General features: G+C 37.1%; 1 protein-coding gene across 5 annotated transcripts; it reads left to right on the top strand.

The window, feature by feature from the left end:
- Positions 1 to 865: 865 nt before the first annotated feature.
- Positions 866 to 20484, top strand: LOC113303072 (protein SWEETIE-like). 5 transcript variants are annotated; one of them, XM_026552058.1, is made up of 31 exons: positions 866 to 1189; positions 1351 to 1558; positions 2966 to 3072; positions 4551 to 4787; positions 4911 to 5000; positions 5163 to 5244; positions 6794 to 6858; positions 7314 to 7418; positions 9068 to 9157; positions 9303 to 9383; positions 9894 to 9962; positions 10647 to 10772; positions 11384 to 11487; positions 12777 to 12909; positions 12987 to 13093; positions 14026 to 14142; positions 14277 to 14444; positions 14638 to 14724; positions 14913 to 15006; positions 15550 to 15618; positions 15700 to 15822; positions 15937 to 16005; positions 16515 to 16580; positions 16702 to 16799; positions 16924 to 17020; positions 17200 to 17335; positions 17598 to 17905; positions 18018 to 18164; positions 18255 to 18419; positions 18732 to 18857; positions 19201 to 20484. In XM_026552058.1, the coding sequence occupies exons 1-31, from the start codon at positions 1025 to 1027 to the stop codon at positions 20254 to 20256; spliced, it is 4695 nt and encodes a 1564-aa protein (XP_026407843.1). In that variant the 5' UTR covers positions 866 to 1024; the 3' UTR covers positions 20257 to 20484. The 5 variants fall into 5 exon arrangements, with proteins under 5 accessions (XP_026407843.1, XP_026407842.1, XP_026407846.1 ...); XM_026552057.1 differs by having other exon boundaries at positions 5157 to 5244; XM_026552061.1 differs by lacking the exon at positions 866 to 1189 and adding an exon at positions 1813 to 1878 and having other exon boundaries at positions 1437 to 1558; positions 5157 to 5244.
- The last annotated feature ends 2943 nt before the right edge of the window (positions 20485 to 23427 follow it).

The raw sequence follows: 23427 nt of genomic DNA, 5'->3' as shown, positions 1-23427 counted from the left end.
CTAGATGTACTGACCCTCATGAACCGATTCTGCATGCTTTGTTGTTGTGTCTGTTTGCTAGTCATGTCTGGTTCCTCTCTTCTTTCTGTGTGAACACTCAGATCTTTAGTAATTGATTGAACGTTATTCTGGTTAGTTGACCTAGTCTCTAAACTCGCAGAAGAGGATCAATGTTTATTTGTTGCTATCCTTTGGTTGTTATGGAAAAGTAGAAATAACACGATTTTTCAAAACATCAGAGAAAATCATACTGCCGTCCTTATGAGAGCTAAAGCCATGCTTTTAACTAGAAAACATACCCCTAATGTTTCTCCTATGGTCTCTGTTGGTTTATGTGATAAATGGATGCCCCCACCGACTAGTTGGATAAAATGCAACACTGATGGAGCTTATGATGAAATTTCTTGGAACAATGGTGCAGGCTCTGTGATGAGGGACTTCTCCAACACTGGCTCCTTTTGTGCTTCGATAGTCTTTGAAGTAAAGTCTGCTGAAGAAGCTGAAGCTAGAGCTATTTGGGCGGCCTTGAAAAAAGCTGTGGAGCAAAAGCTTACTCACCTCATCATAGAGAGTGATGCTTAAAGTCTGATCAATCAATTTTTTGCTGGCTTGTTTGAAGGAGATTCTAGAACGGATGTTATCTTTAAAAATATCCAGTTTTTCTCTTCTAGTCTTGTAGCTTGTTTATTTACTTTCCAACCACGTATCTGTAATTCCGAGGCTCATGAACTTGCCCTTTGGACCAGGACAAACAAATCTAATATGTAATGGTCTATTCCTCCAATTTGGCTCATGCCAATTGGTGAGGGACCATTAGCGGAGGCAGTAAAAAAAAGAAAAAAAAAGAAAAAATCATTTCCCGTCACCCCAATATCAACTTTCGTAAATAGAGGCATCTTCATCTGCCAGTGTGGCGAAGGGGATTCATCAATGACCTGAATTGTCACTGTTTTTCTTGATCGCGGAATTGTCACTGTGGAGAACGGAATAATATTCTCACTTTATCTCTGTTAACTGCTCTTCCATGGCGAAGAATTTCGTAAGAGAGAATGTTCCTCTCTCTAGATTTGGAGTTTTAGTCGCACAGTTAGAATCAATTGTAGCTTCTGCTGCTCAACAACCTCCTGAATCTGTCCTTTGTTTTGATCTTCTCTCAGATCTCATCTCTGCTATCGACGAAGAACCCAAGGCATGTTTTCATTCTCATTCTTTTAACCTATTTTTATTTTCTTCTGCTTTTATCATTTTTAATTTCAGTTTCTTTTAAATTCCATTTGATCCGCAAATATCAAGAGTCCGTATCAAATTTTTATTTAGATTTGTGAATGTGATTTGAATTGGTTAATGCAGGATTCAATTCTTCTATGGCAGAGAAAATGCGAAGATGCTCTTTATTCTCTGCTTATACGTGGTGCTCATCGTCCTGTACGACATTTAGCGTCTTTAGCAATGGCAAGAATTATATCCAAAGGAGATGGGATTTCTATATATTCTAGAGCAAGTAGTCTTCAGGGTTTACTCTCAGATGGAAAAAGAAGTGAACCTCTTCGTGCCGCTGGTTAGTTACTTAATTAATGCCTCCTATATTGATAATGATATTTGCAAGTGACTCTTAATTTTGGCTGATGCCCTAGATAACAGAAGCAGTATAAAACTAAATTTCTCAAAGAAATTCACTTACAAGTACTTATTATTTAAACCCCAGTGACTTATAATTCGTTATAAAATAATTCTTGAACCTTTCTGTCTTCCCTAAACCAACACTTTAACCTTACTAATTTTTTTTTCTTCATGAAACTACTTATGGAACAGTGAAGCAGGTTCAATTATGCTTTTCCTATCTTGGATGTTATTAGCCAAGTCTTTTGGCATAAGTAGGTCTGTACTACAATGAACTGAAAGATTTACAGAAGCAGGTTCAATCTTACATACTGAACCTATCATGTCAGTGGATCCACATATAATTTGCAAGTTTTGATGTGTTACTACTAGTTATGAAATGAACGTCTGTTGTTTGATTTGGTTAAGATATCTAAGATTTGACCTCCTTGAACAATATTTGTTTGAATCTATCTTGTCCAAGTTTAAGTGTGATTAATCAGGTTCAAAATCAATTTGTAAAACTTAGGGTTCAAGGTTAAATGAATTACCATTTGATGGTTAGATTCCCATGGATCGGATTCAAAAGCATTTATGTAAGTTAGGGAAACAAATATGATTTGAGATATTAACCATAGTGTCCAAAGCTATTAGGAGAACACCAAGGAAAAGGTGTTTATTGTGCACAAACAGCGTTTTTGAAAGCATTAGAAAATCATAAAAAACAATTTACTTATTATGGAAGCATGACACCGTGGATCTTGATCTCATTTTTGTTTCCTGTTAACTCATATAAGACTAACTATCCAAATAGTAATGTTATTGAAGGAATACAAGTTGAAATGTAACTCTAAAACAATTTGTTTTGCTTCGTAGAGTATCTGTTCATATTGAGGTCTTGCATCATTCAGAATAGTGTGAACATAAAATCTGGTTCATTTAAGGTTCGCATTCTAAATATCATATCATGTATTATGATCCGACTCATCTACCCACTAAAATGTAAGCCGTGGCTCTGTTAACTCTAATTTAGTTGTAGATCATGAACCTCTCTCTCACTCTCTTTGATGGGATAGCACATGATACTCTACTTATACCTAAGTTAATATTTGTTAATTTTCCACTGTTATAAATTTGCAGCGTTAGATTTGTTAGATGTTATCCCGTTATCGTGATCGATTCATGTGTCGAATTCTTTCTGTTTTGTTTTTAAGATGTTCCACCACTGCCAGCCTATCCTTGTTTGCGAGTATTAAATATATTTGCTTTATTTATTAGCAAACGTCATATATTTTAGCTCTGTTTATGAATACCTATGTTGAAGATTTTTTTCCTTTGTTCTTGGCTTTTGGGAACTCTTTAACAGGAGCATCTCAATGCTTGGGAGAATTATATAGGAATTTTGGGAGAAGGATTACTTCTGGTTTACTTGAAACTACTAATATTGCGGCAAAGTTGATAAGGTTCAACGAGGTAAGCATTTTTGGTAAATGAACTATGAGTTCTAACCTACTATGCTCTGTCCTCCTCCGCCATCTTGGTTTGCATATTTATCCGTGACTTTGGTTATATTTGCTTATAACCCCTTTACAAAGAAAGATTGGATAATCTCTACAAAAAGCTGCTGGGAAGTGTGAAGCCAAGTCAATCCCTTATGCAACAGACCAGGGTCCAGTTAACCGAGTCAGTACCCAGTCGGTAAGGGGAGAATGCTTCCCCCCTGGATCGCCTGCATCACCGTTTTAATATAATTTTAATAATACCGAAATGCCTACAGGTCATGATGTTAAAGCAACATAAACTCGGAGGCAATTGCTTGGTTACTAATTGGTTACACCATCACGAACTAGCACAATTAGAATCTGTAATTGGGTAAAGTTGTCCAATTTTTAGACTTTATGTGTCTCTAAGATTCAGCAGAGTACTCGTTAGCTTAGAGAAATATTTCTAAAAAGGTTGCTAATGGGTCTTCTCAATCACAGGATCATTTAAAAAGAACTTCTAGTTTTAATATTAGAAACAACTTTTCCTTTATGGTATGAAGACAGTTTCTAAGGTTGAAGTTCCGTCTCAATTATAACTCGTTTGTTACTGATCCGATAAATTTACCTACTCCTACGTCTAATATTCACAATGATTCATGTATAAATGTAGTTTTGCATGTTCTGCTGATTGGAGTATAATTGTCCGTGCTGTTGATTGGATTAGTCTTGCATGTATATAACTAGTCTTGTTGTTCTGCTAATTGTATATTATAGGATGAAGTTCCCTATCCACTTCCACTAGAATTTCTTCAGCAAGATGGTAAAGATCAATTTTAGAATGTAAATTTCATGTTCTAATGGAATGTTGTTGTCATAATCCTTATTCCTCCCCAGATGGAAAATGGAAACATGTGTTTCTGCGTATGTGTTTAACCATTTTGCTAGGTCTAGTCAACAGGTTCTTCTCAAGAATGGTTATAATTTTTTATTGAGCTGTTTTCTCGACATGGATCCTTTGTTCATATTTATTTGCTTCCTGTACGGTATCTGCTTACACTTATGATTTTAGATTACCTATGTTTGAACTGATTATAGGTTTTCTCGAGTGTTCTTAAGTAGTGAGGTGCAGAGTCTTGTGTTTCAGTGCACTCTTAACTCTTACATCCTGGATCTGGGATATACTAATGTTATTGTCATTTTGATTTAGTTGTTCTAGTGAGGCATAGCCTGAGAATCAAGTACGTATCAGGGATGACCCTGGATAACCAGTGACACTTAGGTCTCGTTTTAGATTTACTACTTGTGAGATTATTTGTAATTTCAGATATGATGAAGTTGTACAACGACCACAATCTTTGTTTGAAACGAGTAACAAGGACATGCTATTGCTTTTGAGGGTATGCCATGAGCTTTCTATCCTAGTCGTTGGTAGTTCTTCTTACAGCTTTATGAAACTCAAAATTGCAGGATTTTGTGAGACAAGAAGCTCTGGAAATGCTCCAAAATGCATTAGAAGGTTCAGGTGGCACTGGTGCCTTTGCAGCCTACGCTGAAGCATTTCGGCTCATAATGCGGATTGGTGTGTGGGATAAATCATTTATTGTCAGAATAGCTGCTGCAAGATGTCTGAAGACCTTTGCAAGTATTGGAGGACCTGGGTTAGGAGTTACGGAGCTTGATAACTCTGCCACTTACTGTGTCAAGGCAGGTTACTCTTTCTTTAAACTTTCTCCAAGTATTTACCTGTTGGTTTGTTACATTTTTAATTCGTTAAAACACCATGAGATTTTTTTATTACTCTTCATTTACGAATGCTCCCTACATTAGGTTCTTGAGGATCCAATGTCATCTGTCAGAGATGCTTTTTCTGAAGCTCTAGGTGCATTACTTGCTCTAGGAATGAATCCTGAGGCTCAGGTATAGCACATGTTACTCTGTGTATGCAATTATCTATTTTTGTTTTAAATCATCATGAGAGTTGTCTTTTTACGGTTTGTTACTCTGTGTATGCAATTGTCTATTCTTGTTTTAAATCATCATGAGAGTTGTCTTTTTACGGTTTGTCTTTACTAGGTACAGCCAAGAGGAAAAACTCCTGCTACTCCAACACGAAAGCTTGATGGTTGTTTGCAGAAGCATTTAACTGGTCCATTTGTGAGAGGTAAATTTGTTGGATGAATTTCTCCTTTCATCTGCAAAAGATCAACAAAAACTATATTTTTTCTTGGTAACTGCTTATTTCATGGCATAAAAGTAGAAAAGTTATGTGAGTTCCCCTCATCAGAGAACTTTTTAGCTTCAAGAAGTTGAGATGCAATATGGGTTGGTGGAACTTAAGGTGCAAAAACAAAGTATCCCAAGTGTTGAGATTTAACATTTTAAAATGTCTGTGAACCAGAATGTTCTTAAAGCATATCCAATGAACTAATGATCCTTGAAATAAATGAAAATCTCTTATTCGAATCAATTAGTGTAGGATTACTTGATAGTTTATTTAGATACTGAATCAAGAATCACCCAGATATTGTTTGAACATATTAATTTGCATTGTAAGTAAAGATTCTGGTCACCCACCTGCTCTTACATACTCCTGCAGTGGTTAAGTGTTGGTTTGGAATTATTTTGGCTATTTTTGTTGCTCTGGTTTATGATATTGCATGTTTTTATTTTGTCTGATTGTTGGGTGGTGAGTCTGGTGACTACCTAGTGTATCTTTGGATTAGTCATTGCATGCTGTAGCTATATTCTTTGGTATATTTGAAAAGGAACCAAGAGTGCCAGTGACATCAACTGTTTCTTTTCATCTTGATATATTTATGCACTGCTACAAGTAGGAAAAATGATGAAACAGCCGATAGGTGGCATGCACAAGGCCAACATGAGGAGTAACCTCAAAAATGTCTACATCTTTGAAACAAGATGACAGGTATGGTGTTTGGAGTCAGTTATCGTTGAGCTTTTAGGGCCGCGTTTGTATATCGTATATGTCGCTAACAGAAGATATCAGCTGGTTCTTTATATTCATTTCCCATGGATTCTTAACGTGTTGGCTTATAATACCTAGATAGTTAACGTACTGCTAAGTGCTAACTCATCAAATTTGTATGGCATCTGGATTCACTTGTACAAATTATCACCTTTATGCTGCTGTGCCTAACTGCAGAGTACCTTCATGATCCTTTTTTCCATGTGCACTGATGTATCTGTGCCATCAGTGTGATTTTAGAGTATTTACCTGCTAGACATGAAAGACTTTTAGTTTTGTCTGCCAATTTTAGACTCTTTTATTCCGACCTATCCGCTTCCCTTAGCATAGTGCTCACTTGTCTACTTTCTTTTTGGCTCGTTGTGGTTGCTGCCTATGTTGCCATACGTGCTTAATTTTACGGATTTAGAAAATATTGTGATTGTCGATCTTTGACATTAATATGTTCTGGTAATATGTTATTCACTTCATACAATTGAAGGATGTAAAAACAGGTTCTACCATGTGTCAGTCTACAGCTAGACTTCATTTCAGCTGGAGGTTATGGATGCCTTTTGAGATTACGCTGTGAAATTGAAATATTTTATAAAACAAGGGTTTTCTTTTAGTAAGAAGTCTACGGTTTCGTGCTAATTAGTGTTGCTGATTTCCCCCCTGTAGTATACTTGGGTAATCTGCTTTTCCTTGCGTAAGAAATCATCCTCATCAGTATCTTAATTTGCAGCAAATGGAGTACGCGCGAAGGACGTCAGAATCGGACTAACACTGTCATGGGTATTCTTTCTACAGGTAGGTAGTAACAATTATCACCATGCTTATTTGATGATAAATGACTTCTATACTTTTGTTGGCCATGCATATGTTATTGTCAGTTATTATCACCTTAGTTGCTCCAGAGGAATACAGCGTGTAATGATAACTTTGTACCTATAGTTACCCGTTATGTCATCCGTGAAATGTTTTCTTACTTTACAGCTGGTTGTTCTATAATTTTGACTAAAGTGTTACGTCCTTTTGGTATCGCATGTTATTCATCTGAAACGCCTCATTTTTGCGTTTTTTCCCTTGCGGCTCATTTTTTACCGCACTATCAGCAGCAAGTCTTTAGTTTCATTACAATTTTTCTGTTATCATCTATAATTGGTTCATTACGTGATCTCTAAAAGGTTCAACTGCTGTTTTTTCGGTTTCTGCTGAGTATAATTTCTCTTTTGTCCTTTAATATACCTGTATTCATCTTGCAGGCAATCCGTTTGAAGTATTTTCACCCAGATAGCGATCTTTCAGAATTTGCTTTGCAGGCTCTGGACATGCTTCGTGGGGACTCTTCTGTAGATGCTCATGCACTGGTATCATTCGTCTAAGATTTGCGGTTACAACCTTTCAGGTGTCAAATAATGCTAAATGGATATTTTGTCTCTGATCCCTGATCCAGAGTACCTATATATATGGGGAATTCTAGGTAGCATGAAGAAATAAACTAACAGAAAGCAGAGATAGGAGAATAGAACAGTAGAAATCCAACTAGACGTTAATAAATTGAGTCTAGGGCAAAAGCCAGAGACTCGAAATTAACTGTTTATACTAGAAAGAAACCACAGGAAAGGGGACATAAACTAAGGATGAAACGACATTCTAAAGTATAGAAACTGGCATTATTCCTAACCAGAAAAGAAGCATAATATGCCCTTGCACCAAATACCCAATGTTGAAAGAAAATTTGGCTCTAACGAGGAAGTCTAAAAACTTCAGCATGTATCACAAGATCAGTTCGTCTCAGCTCGACTTCCAACATCCAAGTAGTATCCAGCTGACATCCCAAGCCCTTCAGTAGGAATTTAGGATAGTGCGGACCATCCTCAGTTCTTATTCTTTGCCAAGCAGCAGCCTTAGGGGATCCAATAAGTCAGTAGACCAGGGTTGTTGTGCACCATGTTGTGTGATTCGCAAGGCGGGGCGCTAGGTCAGACGCCTCATGAGTTGTCGAATAATCGTGCCTTAAGCGACGAATTCACATAGGGCGACTACAGATTTCTTGGATTTGTGATTATTGTAAGGCTAATACACAAGCTCTCTCATAGACTTTTTTGTCTGGGGCACGAGGCGAGGCATCAGGCCAGTCGCCCCACGAATTGCTGAATATGCTCGGATAAGGTGTCGATTTATACATAGGGTAACTAGTACTATTTGATGAAGTAGAAAGTGATCAATCTCTCATTATGTTTCTGTAGAAGAAAATGATTCGACAATTAGATTTCGGATAACGTTTTGAGAAGATAAGCAAACGAGACTTGAGGCTATGTAAAAGATGAAAGATCTTTTGAGAACATTTTGGTAGTTGTAATGAAAATAAGATTTTGGATAAATTTTGAAACAGATTCAAAATAGAGAGACGTAATCGCACAACTCGTAGGCTCTTACTATACAATTACATAATGAATTTTAAGTGGAGATTCAAAAAAGAGGGTGTAGCTGCCATTGATGGCGAACTTTTCTGTAAACAAAGAGAAAGGAAGAAAAATACAAATTGGTCGCAATATTAGCAAACTGCATTTCCTCTAGGCGCCCACTTCGTGCAGCGAATAAGGCGCCTTGGAATTTTCAAGAGGATGATGCGAGGCACATAATGAATGTAGACCTTAGGGGTCCACCTTAGGAATCAAACGCCTTCGGCGAATACTTGAGCGGATAAGGTGCGTTTGACAACGTAGCTAATTGGGACACCCCATCCATTGCCAATTGAGTGGTTCTCTCCGTTTTCTAGAGAGAGAGAGAGAGACAAACACAGAAGAGGAAGAAGAAGTAATTTATGTTTCGCAATTCTTGAAATGAAGGTGTTTTAAGAAAAACCCTAGTTCAAGGCTTCAAGCTGGTTGAACCCATGAACTCATCTATTCATATGTACTTCTAAGAGAGTTTGTAATGCTGCAACTGGAAGTTACTTAGGAGGCTCTTTGCAGTGGTCAGTATCTTATTGTATTTACATTTTCTTTTGAAGGCATGTGTTCTGTACATTCTTCGCGTGGGGTTAGTTGATCAAATGACTGAAAGCACTCAAAGGAGCTTTTTGGTTCTTTTGGGGAGACAGGTATGATGGAATGTTCATAAGCTGATAACTAAACTGTGAAAGGACATAGGCCTGAGATTTGAATATTACATGCGTCTCTCCTCCCTGTTTTTCAATTACTGTGGTTTATCCGAAATTCAGACAATTTTCTTTGTTTCCTTTGCAGCTGGAATCTCATGATATCAGCCCTTCTATGGAAGTTGCTGTCTTACGTACCTGTTCGTATATTCTGAAGACTTTAGGAGAGGTGAGCAACATCTTGCAGGTTTTGGCTTTTCGTTTCAAGTTTGTTGTTGCTTGTACAAGGATGGAGACTGATGGAGAAACAACAAATGAGCAAGAAAGAGAAAATTGTTCTCAGATGCCAGGACCTAGCACAAATATTTTCTGGATGCGTTTGCAAAATCCACTAGAACCCAGCTCCTAGAAGGTTTAGGATTATGTTATTAAATATCTAATGTTCGTGTACCTAAAAGTTATTTATCAATAACTAGAAAGGAAAGAGAGAAAGAAACTAATGGCAACTCATGGCAGCTAATGGAGAAGAGACAATGAAACCATGCTTCCTGTATTAGTGCGGTGATATTTTGTGTTGACTGTTTGCTTATTTGTTAGTAATGCAAACTTTCTTTCGTTCTAAAGACTTACTGGAGATGAATTACGTTTAATAGTCTTTCTAAACTACAGTTTGTTTGATTAACTTTAGAGGATTTATATTAATTGGTTTGATGCGAATGTAGCTTTACAACTTTTGCAGGTCCCTTTAGATTTCAAGGAAGTCCTTGACAACACAGTTGTGGCGGCGCTGTCGCATTCCGCAGTACTTGTAAGCATTTGACCAAGCTAATGGATTCTGTTTTTCTATTTGGTAGAGTGCTGATGCAGAACTGCATAATAATATAATTAATAGTGGATCAATCTCCATGTTCAACACTCACAAAAAGTAGGTTATATGTGTGATACTGTGACTCTCTGTACTTCTGTTCTAATGATTCTTTACACCTCATTAGCCATAATGTGTTACTAACATATGAAGAAGGTTTTTGACGTTGACACGTGCTTATTGAATCGCTGATACATGCGAGTCTCCTGAGGTGTTGGATTAGTTAACAATCATTTTGTGGTATGCCGTTGTATCTGCCAAATAAAGTACATTATTATTATCTTTATGTTGGATTAGTTAAGGCAGTTTCCTCCTGCCTGAACTCACTTTTTTTTTTGGATAGTTGTCATATTTAGGTGCTAATGTAACAGATGATGTTGCTCTTGTTACACAACAGATAATATAGTCTCAACTCTTAGTATTACATTTTTATGTAATTTTTTATTTATTCATCTTGTTATTTGCTCATTGGACTAGCCTATGATGTGAATTCAATGATACAAAATGAGCGCAGTTATTATATCATATACACATTTGATTTTATTTCTGTATTTTCTCTCTGATACTTGCTCTTCCAGTGGTTGCTTTTATTCCTAGTCACAAATACTAATGTAAAATTGGTGCTAGGTGCGGATAGAAGCTGCTTTGACTTTACGCGCATTAGCAGAGGTCGACCCTACTTGTGTTGGCGGTTTGATTTCTTTCGCGGCGACAACAATTAATGCCTTAAGGGAAAGTGTTTCGTTTGAAAAGGTAGGCCTGCACGAGTTCGTGTTCCACATGTTATCTTATTGTGTATTGTCCTTGATTTTACTGTTTAGCAGTCTTAACTGCGAAGCAAGTTGTTGCGTTTTGTTTCTAAAATAGAAACTCGGATCTTTTCACATTGTCAATGGTGCTGACACTCCAACTCAGTTTATTTGCTATGTTTGTACTTCTCATGTGTTCAACTTATTTCCCTATACTTCATGCGTTTTAGTTACTTAGTTGATTTATACTACATCAGTTTTTATGCTAGAAGAATTTGACCTTAAGTTATTTCACCCATGATTAATTGAATAGAAGTTGGTTATTTGCTCACCTGTAAAGCTCTGCCATTTTGTATTTTGAGTCATATTTATTTGTACAAGTGGTCTTTTATTGAATACTATAAAAGCTTTCCTGCTCTTGATTATATGTTTCAGTATTTGATCTAAATTAGTCTGTCCATTTTCATTACTCAGTTGAGTAATTATAGTTGGTGTTTTGACATGTCCCAAAGAAGTCGGACGACTTAAAGGTCACTTACAAAATTCAATTAAACCTTGGTTTTGATGTATGTGTAATTCTCATTATTCATTATGCACCTTGTCATCCATTTGTAGGGCAGCAAATTACAGCTTGAGCTTGACGCATTGCATGGCCAAGCTACAATATTAGCAGCTTTAGTGTCCATCTCTCCAAAGCTACCTCTTGGTTATCCAGCAAAGTAAGTTTGTACTTGATAACTACCTTTCTTCCTTATTTTTAAGGCTCTGGATCTGTTGAACAAGCACTCTGTGTTTTTGTTCATCACCACTTTGGGGTGTATTTTCTGCATTTGGTGCACGGAGTTTCGCATTTCATCATGCTTTGGTTTTAATTTTCTACCGGAAATTGTAAACTGTTTATTGCTACTTTTCTGACAATCTGTTTCTGTATAGAATTTGGTTGGCATCATTGGATTAGTTCGAGTGAGTTAGTATGGTGTTATGCAATGAAGGTGTTAGTTCTAGGCTTATAGTAAGGTAGCAAGTGGATGGCAGAATCCTCGCTGATTTGTTTTATCCAAAAATAGTCTCTACTAATTTTTATTCAAAGAGGCGTTGTGTAATTATACCCATGTTCTGATTGAACATTTTTTAGGAGTGAAACATGTGCTCATTATTTTTAGTGGTAGAATAGGAGTTAGAATCAAGTAACTCCAGAAAGGTTGCATGTGAGATAAGGTGCACTGAATTTATCTATCTTATTAAAATAAATTAAGTACCTTGATTTTTCTCCTCTCTTTTACGTGAATTTGCTTTTGCTCATAGTGTTTGTAAGGTTCTCATCTGTGCAATTTTTTTTCCCACTTCTACTCCATTTGTTTGTGAAGTATCCCTACTTCGAACGTTCCAGATCTCCGACCTTCTGGTCATAGGACTTGGGAGTTTTCTGTTTTTTTCCCCTAGACATACAAATATGTGAGTAGCAAGTTAACTTGATTTTCCTATAATTTAGCGATGGAATTAGAGACAGTTAGGGATGAATTATTTAAAATGAGAAAGAAACATGGGAACAATTTTTTTTTGTTTGTCAATTAGCTTATATAACTAACACTTAAAACTCAGAAGTGACATTTGGAGCAGATTTACATATTCTATCTGGGATGGGTAGCATTTAGAAAACTAGCGCAGAACTTAGCGAATAAGAAAACCTTGGGGTCAGGTATATATTCTGGCCACTTAAGTCAAAGATACATATTAGAATAATTACAACGCATTCTAGACTTGGAAGCATTGCTTTTCTAAATATGGGTAGTAGATACCCTGTGTGAATCAGATTCTCATACTGTGATTTTCCTTTGGGAAGTATATCTTAGTGATAATCCTTTGTTTTGTAGTTGGAAGCTTTTTATGACTCCTTTTCAAGATCTTAACTAGCGTGGTACTGTTGCATTTGAGAGCCTAGCAGTGATACAAATTTTTTACCATGCTCTTTTCTCAATGAATTGAATTCCTGTCAAGTCGTGCGCAGATTGCCGAAATTAGTGCTGGATGTTTCGAGGAAACTACTGACTGAATATAGTCGGAATCCTGTTGCTGCTACTGCTAAAAATGAAGCCGGGTGGTTGCTCTTAGCATCACTTATAGCCTCCATGCCAAAGGAGGTAACATGCATCTGTCTTTCTTTTACTTGGCACATCTAAATCACTTATCTTAGTTGGTGCTACTATGACTTTTGCAGGAGCTTGAAGATCAAGTTTTTGATATCTTGTCTCTGTGGGCTTCTCCATTTGGTGGAATTCAAGAATATGCAGCTAAGCAAAATGAAGACCTTACATCTGAGATACGGTGAGCCAGTTTTCAAATTGTTGAAGTCTACACTGATCTACTTTATGAGTCAAAGTCAGTATCCTTTTCTGGTTTTCTAGCAACATCAGGTTGCTAAGCTTTCTCATTAGTTACTTTATTTAGTTGAATGCTTTGCTATATTATTCAGTTGATATATATCGTAGGATTCCCTGAGTTTGAAGTCTGAGCAGTCTAGTACCATTCTGAAAAATCCTGAAACAAAGCCCCCAATTTTGTCAATCATTTCTAAATTAGATGGAGTCGGAACGAGCTCAGATGAGCTAATGGCTAGTCAGATTATTAGAAAAAATAACAAATAGGGGTGTATCATCACCCCTGTCATGTCCGAAATTACACTGAGTTGACTTTGTTAGGAGTCTTAGAGTGATTGAAAGAAAGTTCTGTTTTGGCAAGGTCTCCCATGTTTGTTTTAAATAGTGAGACCTTCTGGTCTTTCGAAAGGGAGCAGCAAAACTCGTGCACTCGTCAACAGTGGGTTTTTTTTTCCTTTCAAATTTGCAACGGCAAGCGCGAAACTAGTCTTTGACGTAGAAACAGAACTAACCTTTTCTGAATAGAAATTTGCAACACCTCAGTCGTGACAGATAGAACTTCGATAAATCATAAAGTTGGACAAGTTAGATTCCTGCTTAAAAGAGTCCCTACACTATACCATGATTCTCATCCTGGATTACTAGGAGTCTATTAATTTAAAGGTTTCTTTGCCTCTTGATTATGTGCTACATTTTCTAAGTGGAACGAATGCAGTAAATTATTATGGAGAAGCATTGATATTTAGCTGATTAAATGGGTAATAGAATGGTGATACAAGTGATCAGCTGCCAGTTATCTTGGTTTGTACTCTCCTTGCAGTGTATAGTGGAACTTCTGATTTCTTTCCGCTTTTTCAATGATTTGTACTCTCCTTGCAGTGTATGGTCTGCTGCAATTGGGGCTCTTACTGCATTTATAAGATCCTTTATTTCCCAACCTCTCGTTGCTTCTGATAACGGCGTTCTACTCCAGCCAGTGCTAATATACCTTGGCAGGTAAGTTGCTGTTTTGTACAGATGAAATTCAAGGCTGGTTGAGCTTTTCTAGCTTCATATTTGAATATGTTTTCTACTTTCTTTCCTTAGTTGTATTGTGATATTCGTAATTTCCTATATTTGATCATAAGCAGGGCTTTGTCCTACATATCGTTGCTCACCTTGAAACAACCACCGAACGTGAAACCAGCTCTGGACCTGTTTGTCATTAGGACATTAATAGCATATCAGTCTCTACCTGATCCAATGGCTTACAAAAATGATCACGCTTCGATCATCCAAATCTGCACTATTCCTTTTAGGTAATTGATTATATCAGCTTATGAGGCGTAAATCTGAATGAGTATTGTCTATTTTTTCTTGATTCTTTCTATCCTAGTCCCATGAAAAAGCATATTGCATAGTTCAATCAACTTTCCTCCTTTAAGGTATTGTCATTGATTTCTTTTTCTTTTTTTCTTTGTTCCTTCCACTTTTAATTATGACGGGATAAAGGGAACCTTCTGGATGTGAAGAAAGTTCATGTTTGCGATCACTATTAGACAAGAGAGATGCGTGGTTGGGTCCTTGGATCCCTGGAAGGTAACATTTTACGAATTTGATTATTAAATGACAAGTTTAAGGCTTTGTGAGGATGACATTGTTTTGTCTCTATGCACTTTTCTTTGACTTTTGAGTGACTGAAGTTACATGTCAAGGGAGTTTATGCTCTTGGCTCTTGCTTATGCTTACTAGTTTCCCTGTATTAATTTCTGCCTTGTATAACTCAGGGATTGGTTTGAAGATGAACTTAAAGCTTTTCAAGGAGGGAAAGATGGGATGATGCCTTGTGTCTGGGAGAATGAACTTTATACTTTTCCTCGGGTATTATTATTTCAATTTTCCTATTAAATACCGTCTTTTGAACACGTTATTAGGCATCTTTAGTTGTGTTTTACAGATATACCTTCAAACATACTGTTCAAGTTCACGATAAGTTAGGTAATTTCACCGACTATACTAAGATACCACCAAGGAAGATGACATAAGGTACTGAGACAGGAAATATTCCCTTGGAGTATTGCACTGTTCCTTGATCACTATTTTTGTCTTACTAATTTTGCGCGGACAGGGATATGGTTACACAAATGCTAGACTTTAAAAGAACTTGGTGAAGGGCCTCCTCACCATGTCTTCAAACAAAATGATCTTTATACAATTTGAAAAGGCTATGAAAAAAATATTGATAAGGCAACTGTTAGATGCATTTTGCTAACATATCAGCTACCTCAGTGGCTTTTATATGCTCCACATATTGAAGACTGCGTCAAGATGTTTCAGTAGACTCCACATTTCATTTATATTTATTGTGTGCTATTTTTCATGCTTTTATCTGATGGAATGCTAATGCTTTCATTGATTCTGAAGCCGGAGACAACAGGTAAGATGCTGGTGAACCAGATGCTTTCGGGGTATGGAATGCTTTTTGCCACTCAGGTAACACTATGTAAATTGCACTTCTCTATTTATTTGTTTTGGTTTGAAGTTGGTTTACTGGTTGTCGAGGTCATATTTCAGGATCGCAGTGGAAAGCTCTCACTTCTTGGCATGATTGAGCAGTGCCTGAAAGTGGGAAAGAAGCAAGCATGGCATGCAGCCAGTGTCACCAATGCATGTGTTGGCTTACTCGCTGGGCTCAAGGTGTTTATGATCATAAAGTGATATACTTGCAATTTGATTTATGTCAACATATTTTGTATTTAGTTATTATTCTATTTTTGTCTGTCTTACATTAATGTGATGTCCCTTGTGTAGGCTTTTGTTGCTTTACGTCCCCAGCCACTGTGTGCTGACATATTAGGTTCCTCACAAGCTATCTTTCAGGTGGATATGCACACCATGGATATTGAATATTCTCACGTCATTGTTACTTGCTATTAATTAGCTCTAATATGTGTTCGATTTTTTATGCTGAGCTTCCTTATCATATATTTTACGATAACATGGTATTCTAGGAGAGGGGGACATCTGCCCAGCTCAACGTATCAAATCTTTAGCCATGTTTGACTGATGGTGCCATTAGCAAGCGTTACTACGTGTAAGTCTGTATATTACAGGTTGTGTGAATGTAGTAGAAGTTCGTTTGTGTGTATAACCATGTATGTGTGTGTACGTTCATTTGTTGATAGGATACATGAGTTTAGTTGTCAGCATTCTGCACATAAGGTGGGTTCCTAATTACTCAATACTACTACTAGAATGAGAACAAGAAAGTAGGATATCTATTGTGATTGGTTTTATAAGGAAACTCTTGTGATGCTTACTTTCCCCAGGAAAGCACTGTTGTTCACATGTGGCCGTGTTCTGTTTCTGATCGTATTTGTTGGACGCAGATATTCACTTATTCCCTCCATACAGAAAATTCACAGATGAGTCTTGTGGTTCCTGTGCTATTACAGGTACGGTGCATTTAATTATTTCAGGGCTAACATTTCCTATTTGGGTATTAGCGGGTTTGGCTAACTACAATTCTCATATTAGAAGCCCTGCCATCTAAAACCTTATTTTGGTGGATAACAGATTGTGAAAGTAAGCACAGATGACTTCTTTGAAGCTGAAGACTTTGCATCCATAGCAATGGAACTTTGTGTGGTGCATATCTATAAAGTATTTCATAGGTAATCAGGCTACGATGATAAACTACCATTTTTTGGGTTCTGATCAAACATAAACCATGTTCTATAATTTTTATGATCTGTTCTGGCCATTAAACCTGCTGACACGGTTTTAATGCTATATCAGTTCTAATACAAGCTCACAAGATGATCTCAGTTGTGAAGATTTGGTTTCTGCATCAGTTGAGACTGCTGAGATACTGATACACCGTTTCAAGTCACAGGTGAGTTCATTCATCGTATTCTCTATTCATATGCATCTGATAATTATTGTACCTCATGGTTGTTTAAAATCCGAGGGAATATGCTTATAAAGCGTGCACCTAAGAGATTTATTCATTTTGGGATGTTCGAATTTGTATTGTTATTCATATGGTTTTACTATTTTGTACTTGAAATCCAGATGAAGTTGAACACAGTGATCGCCTGTTTGATGACAAGCTACAATTGTCTTAGAGGTGCTTCAACTGATTCAGGCTTATTGAAGGTTGTTTCTTTGGTTCAGAGTATGGGAAGTATTTTGAAGAAGCATATTAAGGGTAAGCATTCACAGGCATGGTTACTTTATGATTTATTGCCTGACGAGACGATTATTCAAGGCAGATTCTGCTGATGTTTCAAAAGCAAACGGTCTAGTTTATATTTGCCCCATTATCCTGCTACATTAAATGATTTCTTGTTTATTTTTGGAGCTATCTTTGATAAATTTTAATCAAGAAACCATTTTTTAGATTGATAATGATAATTTTTAACTAGTTTAAACAATGGTCACTCACATAGACGCTACGATTTGGTTCACAGATGCTAAACTGGATGCTGATGGTTTTGCACAATTGAAGACAGTCTTCGAAGCTTGGCTTCTTGTGATTATTAACTTGAGCCAGGACTGCACCAAGGGCATACACATGCAGGAGAATAAGAAAACAAAAATATGCAAATCATTGCAAATGAAGCTTGCCTTTTGCCTTGAGCAAGCTTTTTCAATTGCTAAGTTGGTTCATGAAACTCAACTTCTTGTAGAAAACGAAGACATAAACAAGCTCTTGTTCTCTGTCTACAAATGTTGCTGCAAATGCCTCCAAAGAACTCTCACGGACTCCAGTACGCAGGTACATTTCGATATTTACTAGTAGTTCAAAGTTGTTGAGTTAATTTAGAAATTTTTGCGCTGATGTTTGATTCTCGATTCACATAGAAATCTATTGCAAATTTTGTGGACAGGTTCAAATTAGTGCATTACAAGTGCTGAAAAGCATGGCACAGAAAGATCTAGGTGATGGCTCTAATGTGGATAATAGCCCTTTCTTTATGTTCTTTGTTGGGGAACTCTTTGAAGAAGTTTTCAATGTTGTAGAAAATGCGTTGAAGGTAAATGATGTTTAAAGCGTTATCAAGGGAAACCTTAAATCATCTTAAAATGTGTCTCTAAAGAAGCTATCTTATGATGTTGTACGGCAGAAACCAATGAGAAAGGAATCAGCGACAGTAGTTGGTGAATGCTTGAGATTGTTAGTCCTCCTACATGCATTGTCTAAAGAAGGGAAATGTCAGAAAGGCCTTTTAAATCTATTTCTGGAGGCTGTGATCATGGTTGTCTCTGCATCATCTGATGATAGTTCACAGGTACTACTAACATGAGCTTTAGCATCAGATTAACAGCTAGGCCTTAATTGTTAACTTTTGAGTTAATAGTATAATTTAATTTGCATCTCGTTCTCCCTTTCATATGTTTTCTTTTTCTTTAATTAAACTTTTTGTCCCTTGTGGATCTTTGCTTAAAAAGTAAATGATTTAAATTGAGCATTTATTTGAGATATTTTGCTTCTTTAGAAGACCCACAAAATGCCTGCCAAGCACCAATTAGTTATAAAAGAGGTTAACTTGCCTTATTGCTTTTCATTTCGGCATTAATCTTGTTCTCTGCTAAAATTTTAGGAAGTTCTTGAGATTAGGAGCACAGCGGTGAGGCTTGTTTCTCATATTGCTCAAATGCCTTCCTCTGCCATTCACTTCAAGGATGTTTTGCTTGCTATGCCAGTCACTCAGAGGCAGCAACTTCAGGTAACCAGCATAATTCTGACTTTTAACTATTATCTTTCCTGAATTCCTTCCAGAAATCCTATTTTGGTTACTTGCTCATACCGAGAGGACTTTAATAGCCATAGAGGTATCTCTACACTAATGCTATAACCATGTGATCCCAATTAATCCTCATTCTTTTAATTGTTTTAGTTCTATTTTGATATTTTCCTCTCTAATAGAATAAACATTAGCATCTTCATTCATTTTCAAGAAGGTCCGATGATGTCACACACTACCCCCAGTGCGGAACAATTCTCCTAGGTCATGATTTGAAACCATTTATTGTGTTACTGATTAACTACCCCTTGGTTTATTTTCACAGGAAATCATACGTGCGTCTGTTGCTGTGGATCAGAAGCCAATGCAGACAAAAGCAGTTGCCTCACCTCTCATAATCAAGCTCCCACAGCAAACAGAACACACTAAAAGAGATGATCCCCAAGTCTCTGAATTCACATCTTCATCTAAGCACTCTGAGAAAGATGAAATGGAGGAAGAGGACGACTGGGACTCTTTCCAGTCTTTTTCTGCCGCTACTGATACGGCAGCAGAAGCTGATGCAAATTCTCAAGGGAATCGACAGAATCCAGAGGAACAAAAGTCGGTTGACCATCCTTCTCTTGCAGATGAAAATGATTTTGACGATAATGATGATTTTCAAGAGTTCTCTAGTTCATTACCCCGTGTGAATGATAAAGAAATTTATGATTCTAAGTTTCCGGAGGGTGGTAAAGAGAATATAGGAGACGAGCATGATTTTTCTGCTGCCCAAGTTTCAGAAAGTATCTCCAAGTTGTCGGATGACCACTTAATTGAATCTGATGGTTCTGATCATAAAGCTTTTGAAGCCAACACAACAAGGTCGACACTCGGCAATTTCTCAGAAGACGATGAAAAGGAAACCAAAGAAACTCATAAGTCTGGCGATCATCTTGAAGGATCAGATATTTCTGATGATACAGTTTTGGAAGCTAACATAAGGTGTTCAACAGATGACAGTTCTTCTGATAACAGTGAAAAAAGCCCCAACAAAACCCTAAAATCAGATCACCATCTTGATGGAACTGATGATTCAGTTCATGAAGTTTCAGAAGCCAAAACAAGAACTTCAACCAACGACAGTTCTTCAGAAGACGGTCAAAAGAAATCTGACGTGGCTCAAAATTCATCCTGTGTTGAATTGCATCCCGAGGAAGTTGGTGATGATGAGAGGGAGATCTTGAGTAGACAAGAAGTGGTTGTTGTGGATGATCTTCAAGAGTTCTCTGAAGCTCAAACACTGGATGCTGAATCAGACAAGGGAACAACTAAACAAGATTTAATAGAAAGTAGAAGTAGTAGTAGCTGTAGTGAAGAAAATGCAGGAGAGTTAACTTAACCGGTTGCCAAAGACCATCCTCAGTTCTGAAGCTGTCATTATATGCAGCGTCAGTGGTGGTATCGAGGATCAGATATAATTTTGCTGTTGTTCATTCTATATATTTCTGGTTGATAATCTTATATCAGGTATCACCAATTCAGTACATGCATGTCCATACCTTTTTGAGCAAAATTGGCGTTTTCAATCCACTGTACTTGGCTATGTTTGTAGATCCCGTTTGTCGGTTTATGACTTGCACTCTTGTTCTCTTTTTCATTATGTTTTCTTTTCTTTTTTGCAAAAGCTAACCGGCAGTTCAAGTTAGTTGCATCAGGAACCGTAGAGATATCTAAAAGTAACCGGTTATAGGGCGGCATGGTTTATTAGAGGGGCGGTATTCTAATAGGACAAAAAGGATCATTGCATGATCATTCAAGGTATCCCTTATCAAAAAAATACTGAAAATGATAAATTAACCCTCATTATTGATAACCTAGTTTAGTGATGATAATCAAGTTTAGTGTTCTTGATTAATTTCACTTATATTAACTCTAAATCAAAACCAAAATCAGATTCTTAGAGTTAAAAAACAAAAAAAGGTTTAGAGGAGAAGAAAAAGAAAAACTTATGTGATATTTGTGAAACTTGTGAAACCCTAGATTTTGATTCACTCAACCAAAATGAGTGATTCCAGTTGCAAATTTGAGATGGGTGAATCTCTATATGATAGAGAAAACAAGTACTACATACCTCTTGATGGAGATCCTGATATGGAGTATTTGTTAGATGGTAGAGATGTTTTAACCCAAGATGAAGGTCAATCTCAACCAATTGAAGAAATTAACCAAGAAAGTGAAGAACCCATCATTGAAAATGATCAGGTATACTTCTAAACTAGTTCCCATTAGCTTTTTGTTGCTCAAAATTATCTAAAGTACTAAAAGAATCAAATTTTAAAAAATTTCAGAAGAATATACGGTTGGAATTGAGCTCGGGACCAACCGCAAGTGCAAGTTACGGTTCGTAATGTATCGATTACCAACCGTAACTGGTTCAATTTTGGGGGAAACCCAGAAATAAACCAGTCACGGTTGGTAAAATTTATTTCTTTACGAACCGTATGTAGCTTACGGTTGATAATTGAGTGCTATGGTTACCAACCGTAACTCTTCATGTGCATGGCAGTATTTACTGCACATGCTACGGTTCATAAGTTGTAAAAAGATACCAACCGTATGTATGTTACGGTTTGTTAAGGACTTTTCGTGTCCAACCATAAGATATCCTGTGTGTTGAAATTTTATTTTGCTAGATATACGGTTTGTAAGAATAAAGAATTACCAACCGTATGATACATACGGTTGGTATATGATTACAGTTAAGAACCGTAACTGTGTTACGGTTTGTGTTTACTCTTTTTTTACCAACCGTATTTGTGTATTTGTTTTCGTTTTGTTGCTTCGTTTAGGCTAATGTTGGTATATTTTTGTCCAGGTCGTTGATGTACCTCCCCTAATGGATGAACAACCTTTAGCAAATGAAATTCTCACCCAAGATTCTAGCTTTCACTATTTAACCGAGGAGACATGGGGTGACAAAGAAGATGCAAAGAAGTGGGCTAGAGAACGAGGCAAGTTGATTAAGTGTATCATAGTTTGTAATAGTACCACTAGTGATATTGCTTTTCAAATGGTTTGCGAGTGTAGTGGAAAACATAAAAGTCACGCAAAAAAAGGTACCATGCACCAACCAAAGACAAAGAGGAAGATGACTACTTTCTCTAAGAAGACCGGATGCCCCTTCAAGCTTCAATTTAAAAGGAACGCGGCTAAAAAGTTCTTCTTGGAGAAAGTTGTATGCGGTAGTCATAACCACCCTATACCGGATAGTTTTCCAACACACGCTTATGTTGGACGCCTTACCGAAGAAGAAGAGAAGATCGTAGAGTCATTGACACAAATTCGTATGAATCCCATTGATATCCTCGCTCACTTAAAGGAAAGAAATCCCCAAAATGCTTCTACTTTGCCTAACATCTACAACGCAAGAACAAAATTGAAGAATAAGAAATGAGAACAAAGGAACGAAATGCAACAATTAAGGCATTTGGGGGAGACGCATAATTACACGGTTTTCCACGATGAAGATGAGAAAGGACATATAAATCATCTTTTATTGGCTCATCCCGATTTTGTAATGTTGGCACGGTGCTCTCATCAAGTGCTTCTAATGGATTGCACATACAAAACCAACAAGTTTGAGATGCCGTTGTTCAACATTGTCAGGCAAACTTCTACAAATGCTCCTTTTAGTGTTGGTTTTTGCTTCTTGAAAAATGAGCTCGAAGAGAGCTATGTGTGGTCATTAAACCAAGTGAAGCTATTCTACGTAGAGGGATACACTCCAAAGGTGATTATTACCGACAAAGAACAAGCTTTGTTGAATGCAACAAAGAGGGGTTTCCCCGAAGCTCACAACCTTCTTTGCACGTTCCACTTGTGGAATAGTATTGAAACTAAGTGCATGCGCATTATCCGTCCAACCAAAAAGGCGGAATGGATAGAATAAAAAAACTACCGGTAGATCAACAAAAGGAAGCCAAAGAGAAATTTAAGAAGGATGACAAGTTGGCGGAACTAAAATGGGAGAGTTTCAAATCGGAGTGGAGGCATTCTATCACCGTGGATGAATATGAGGATAGACTTCGTATGTTAGTGGATCATTGGAAAAGAAGTTATCCAAGTTTGGTGAAGTATTTGTTGGATAAGTGGTTGGATCCGCACAAAGAGAATTTTGTAGCAGCGTTCACTAACCAATATAGGCACTTTGACAACCAAGCTACAATCACGGCGGAGTCATCTCACAACCGGTTGAAGAAGAAACTTCATAGTAGTAATGGTGGGTTAGTTACAGTATTCGAAGCCATGGATGCGTACTTCCGCCGTGATCACGATCGAGTTACAGAGTCTTTTGAAAAAATCAAAGGTAAACTACACACCAAATGGTTAGACAATTCGTGGCTAAGAGGAATTACATTTCAAGTTTCGCACCGCGCAATTGATAGGATAATGTATGAAGTACAACATTTTGAATTGGGGGATTATGAAGAAGAGTGTGTTTGTCCAAACATGACAAGTTTGGGACTCCCATGTCGGCATGTTATAGCCACATACCAAGAAAAAGTGATCC

This window comes from Papaver somniferum, chromosome 8 (genome assembly GCF_003573695.1).
Source record: "Papaver somniferum cultivar HN1 chromosome 8, ASM357369v1, whole genome shotgun sequence".
NCBI classification, from domain to species: domain Eukaryota; kingdom Viridiplantae; phylum Streptophyta; class Magnoliopsida; order Ranunculales; family Papaveraceae; genus Papaver; species Papaver somniferum.
The sequence above is the reverse complement of the archived record's forward strand: the minus strand, read 5'-3'. Positions and strand labels throughout refer to the sequence as shown.

Excerpts from the sequence above, each read along its gene's own strand:
- LOC113303072 (XM_026552057.1), top strand. The coding sequence starts at position 1,025 with ATGGCGAAGAATTTCGTAAGAGAGAATGTTCCTCTCTCTAGATTTGGA. Across the intron at positions 4,788-4,910 it reads CTGCCACTTACTGTGTCAAG|GTTCTTGAGGATCCAATGTC; the intron begins GCAGGTTACTCT and ends TCCCTACATTAG. Across the intron at positions 5,001-5,156 it reads GAATGAATCCTGAGGCTCAG|GTACAGCCAAGAGGAAAAAC; the intron begins GTATAGCACATG and ends TGTCTTTACTAG.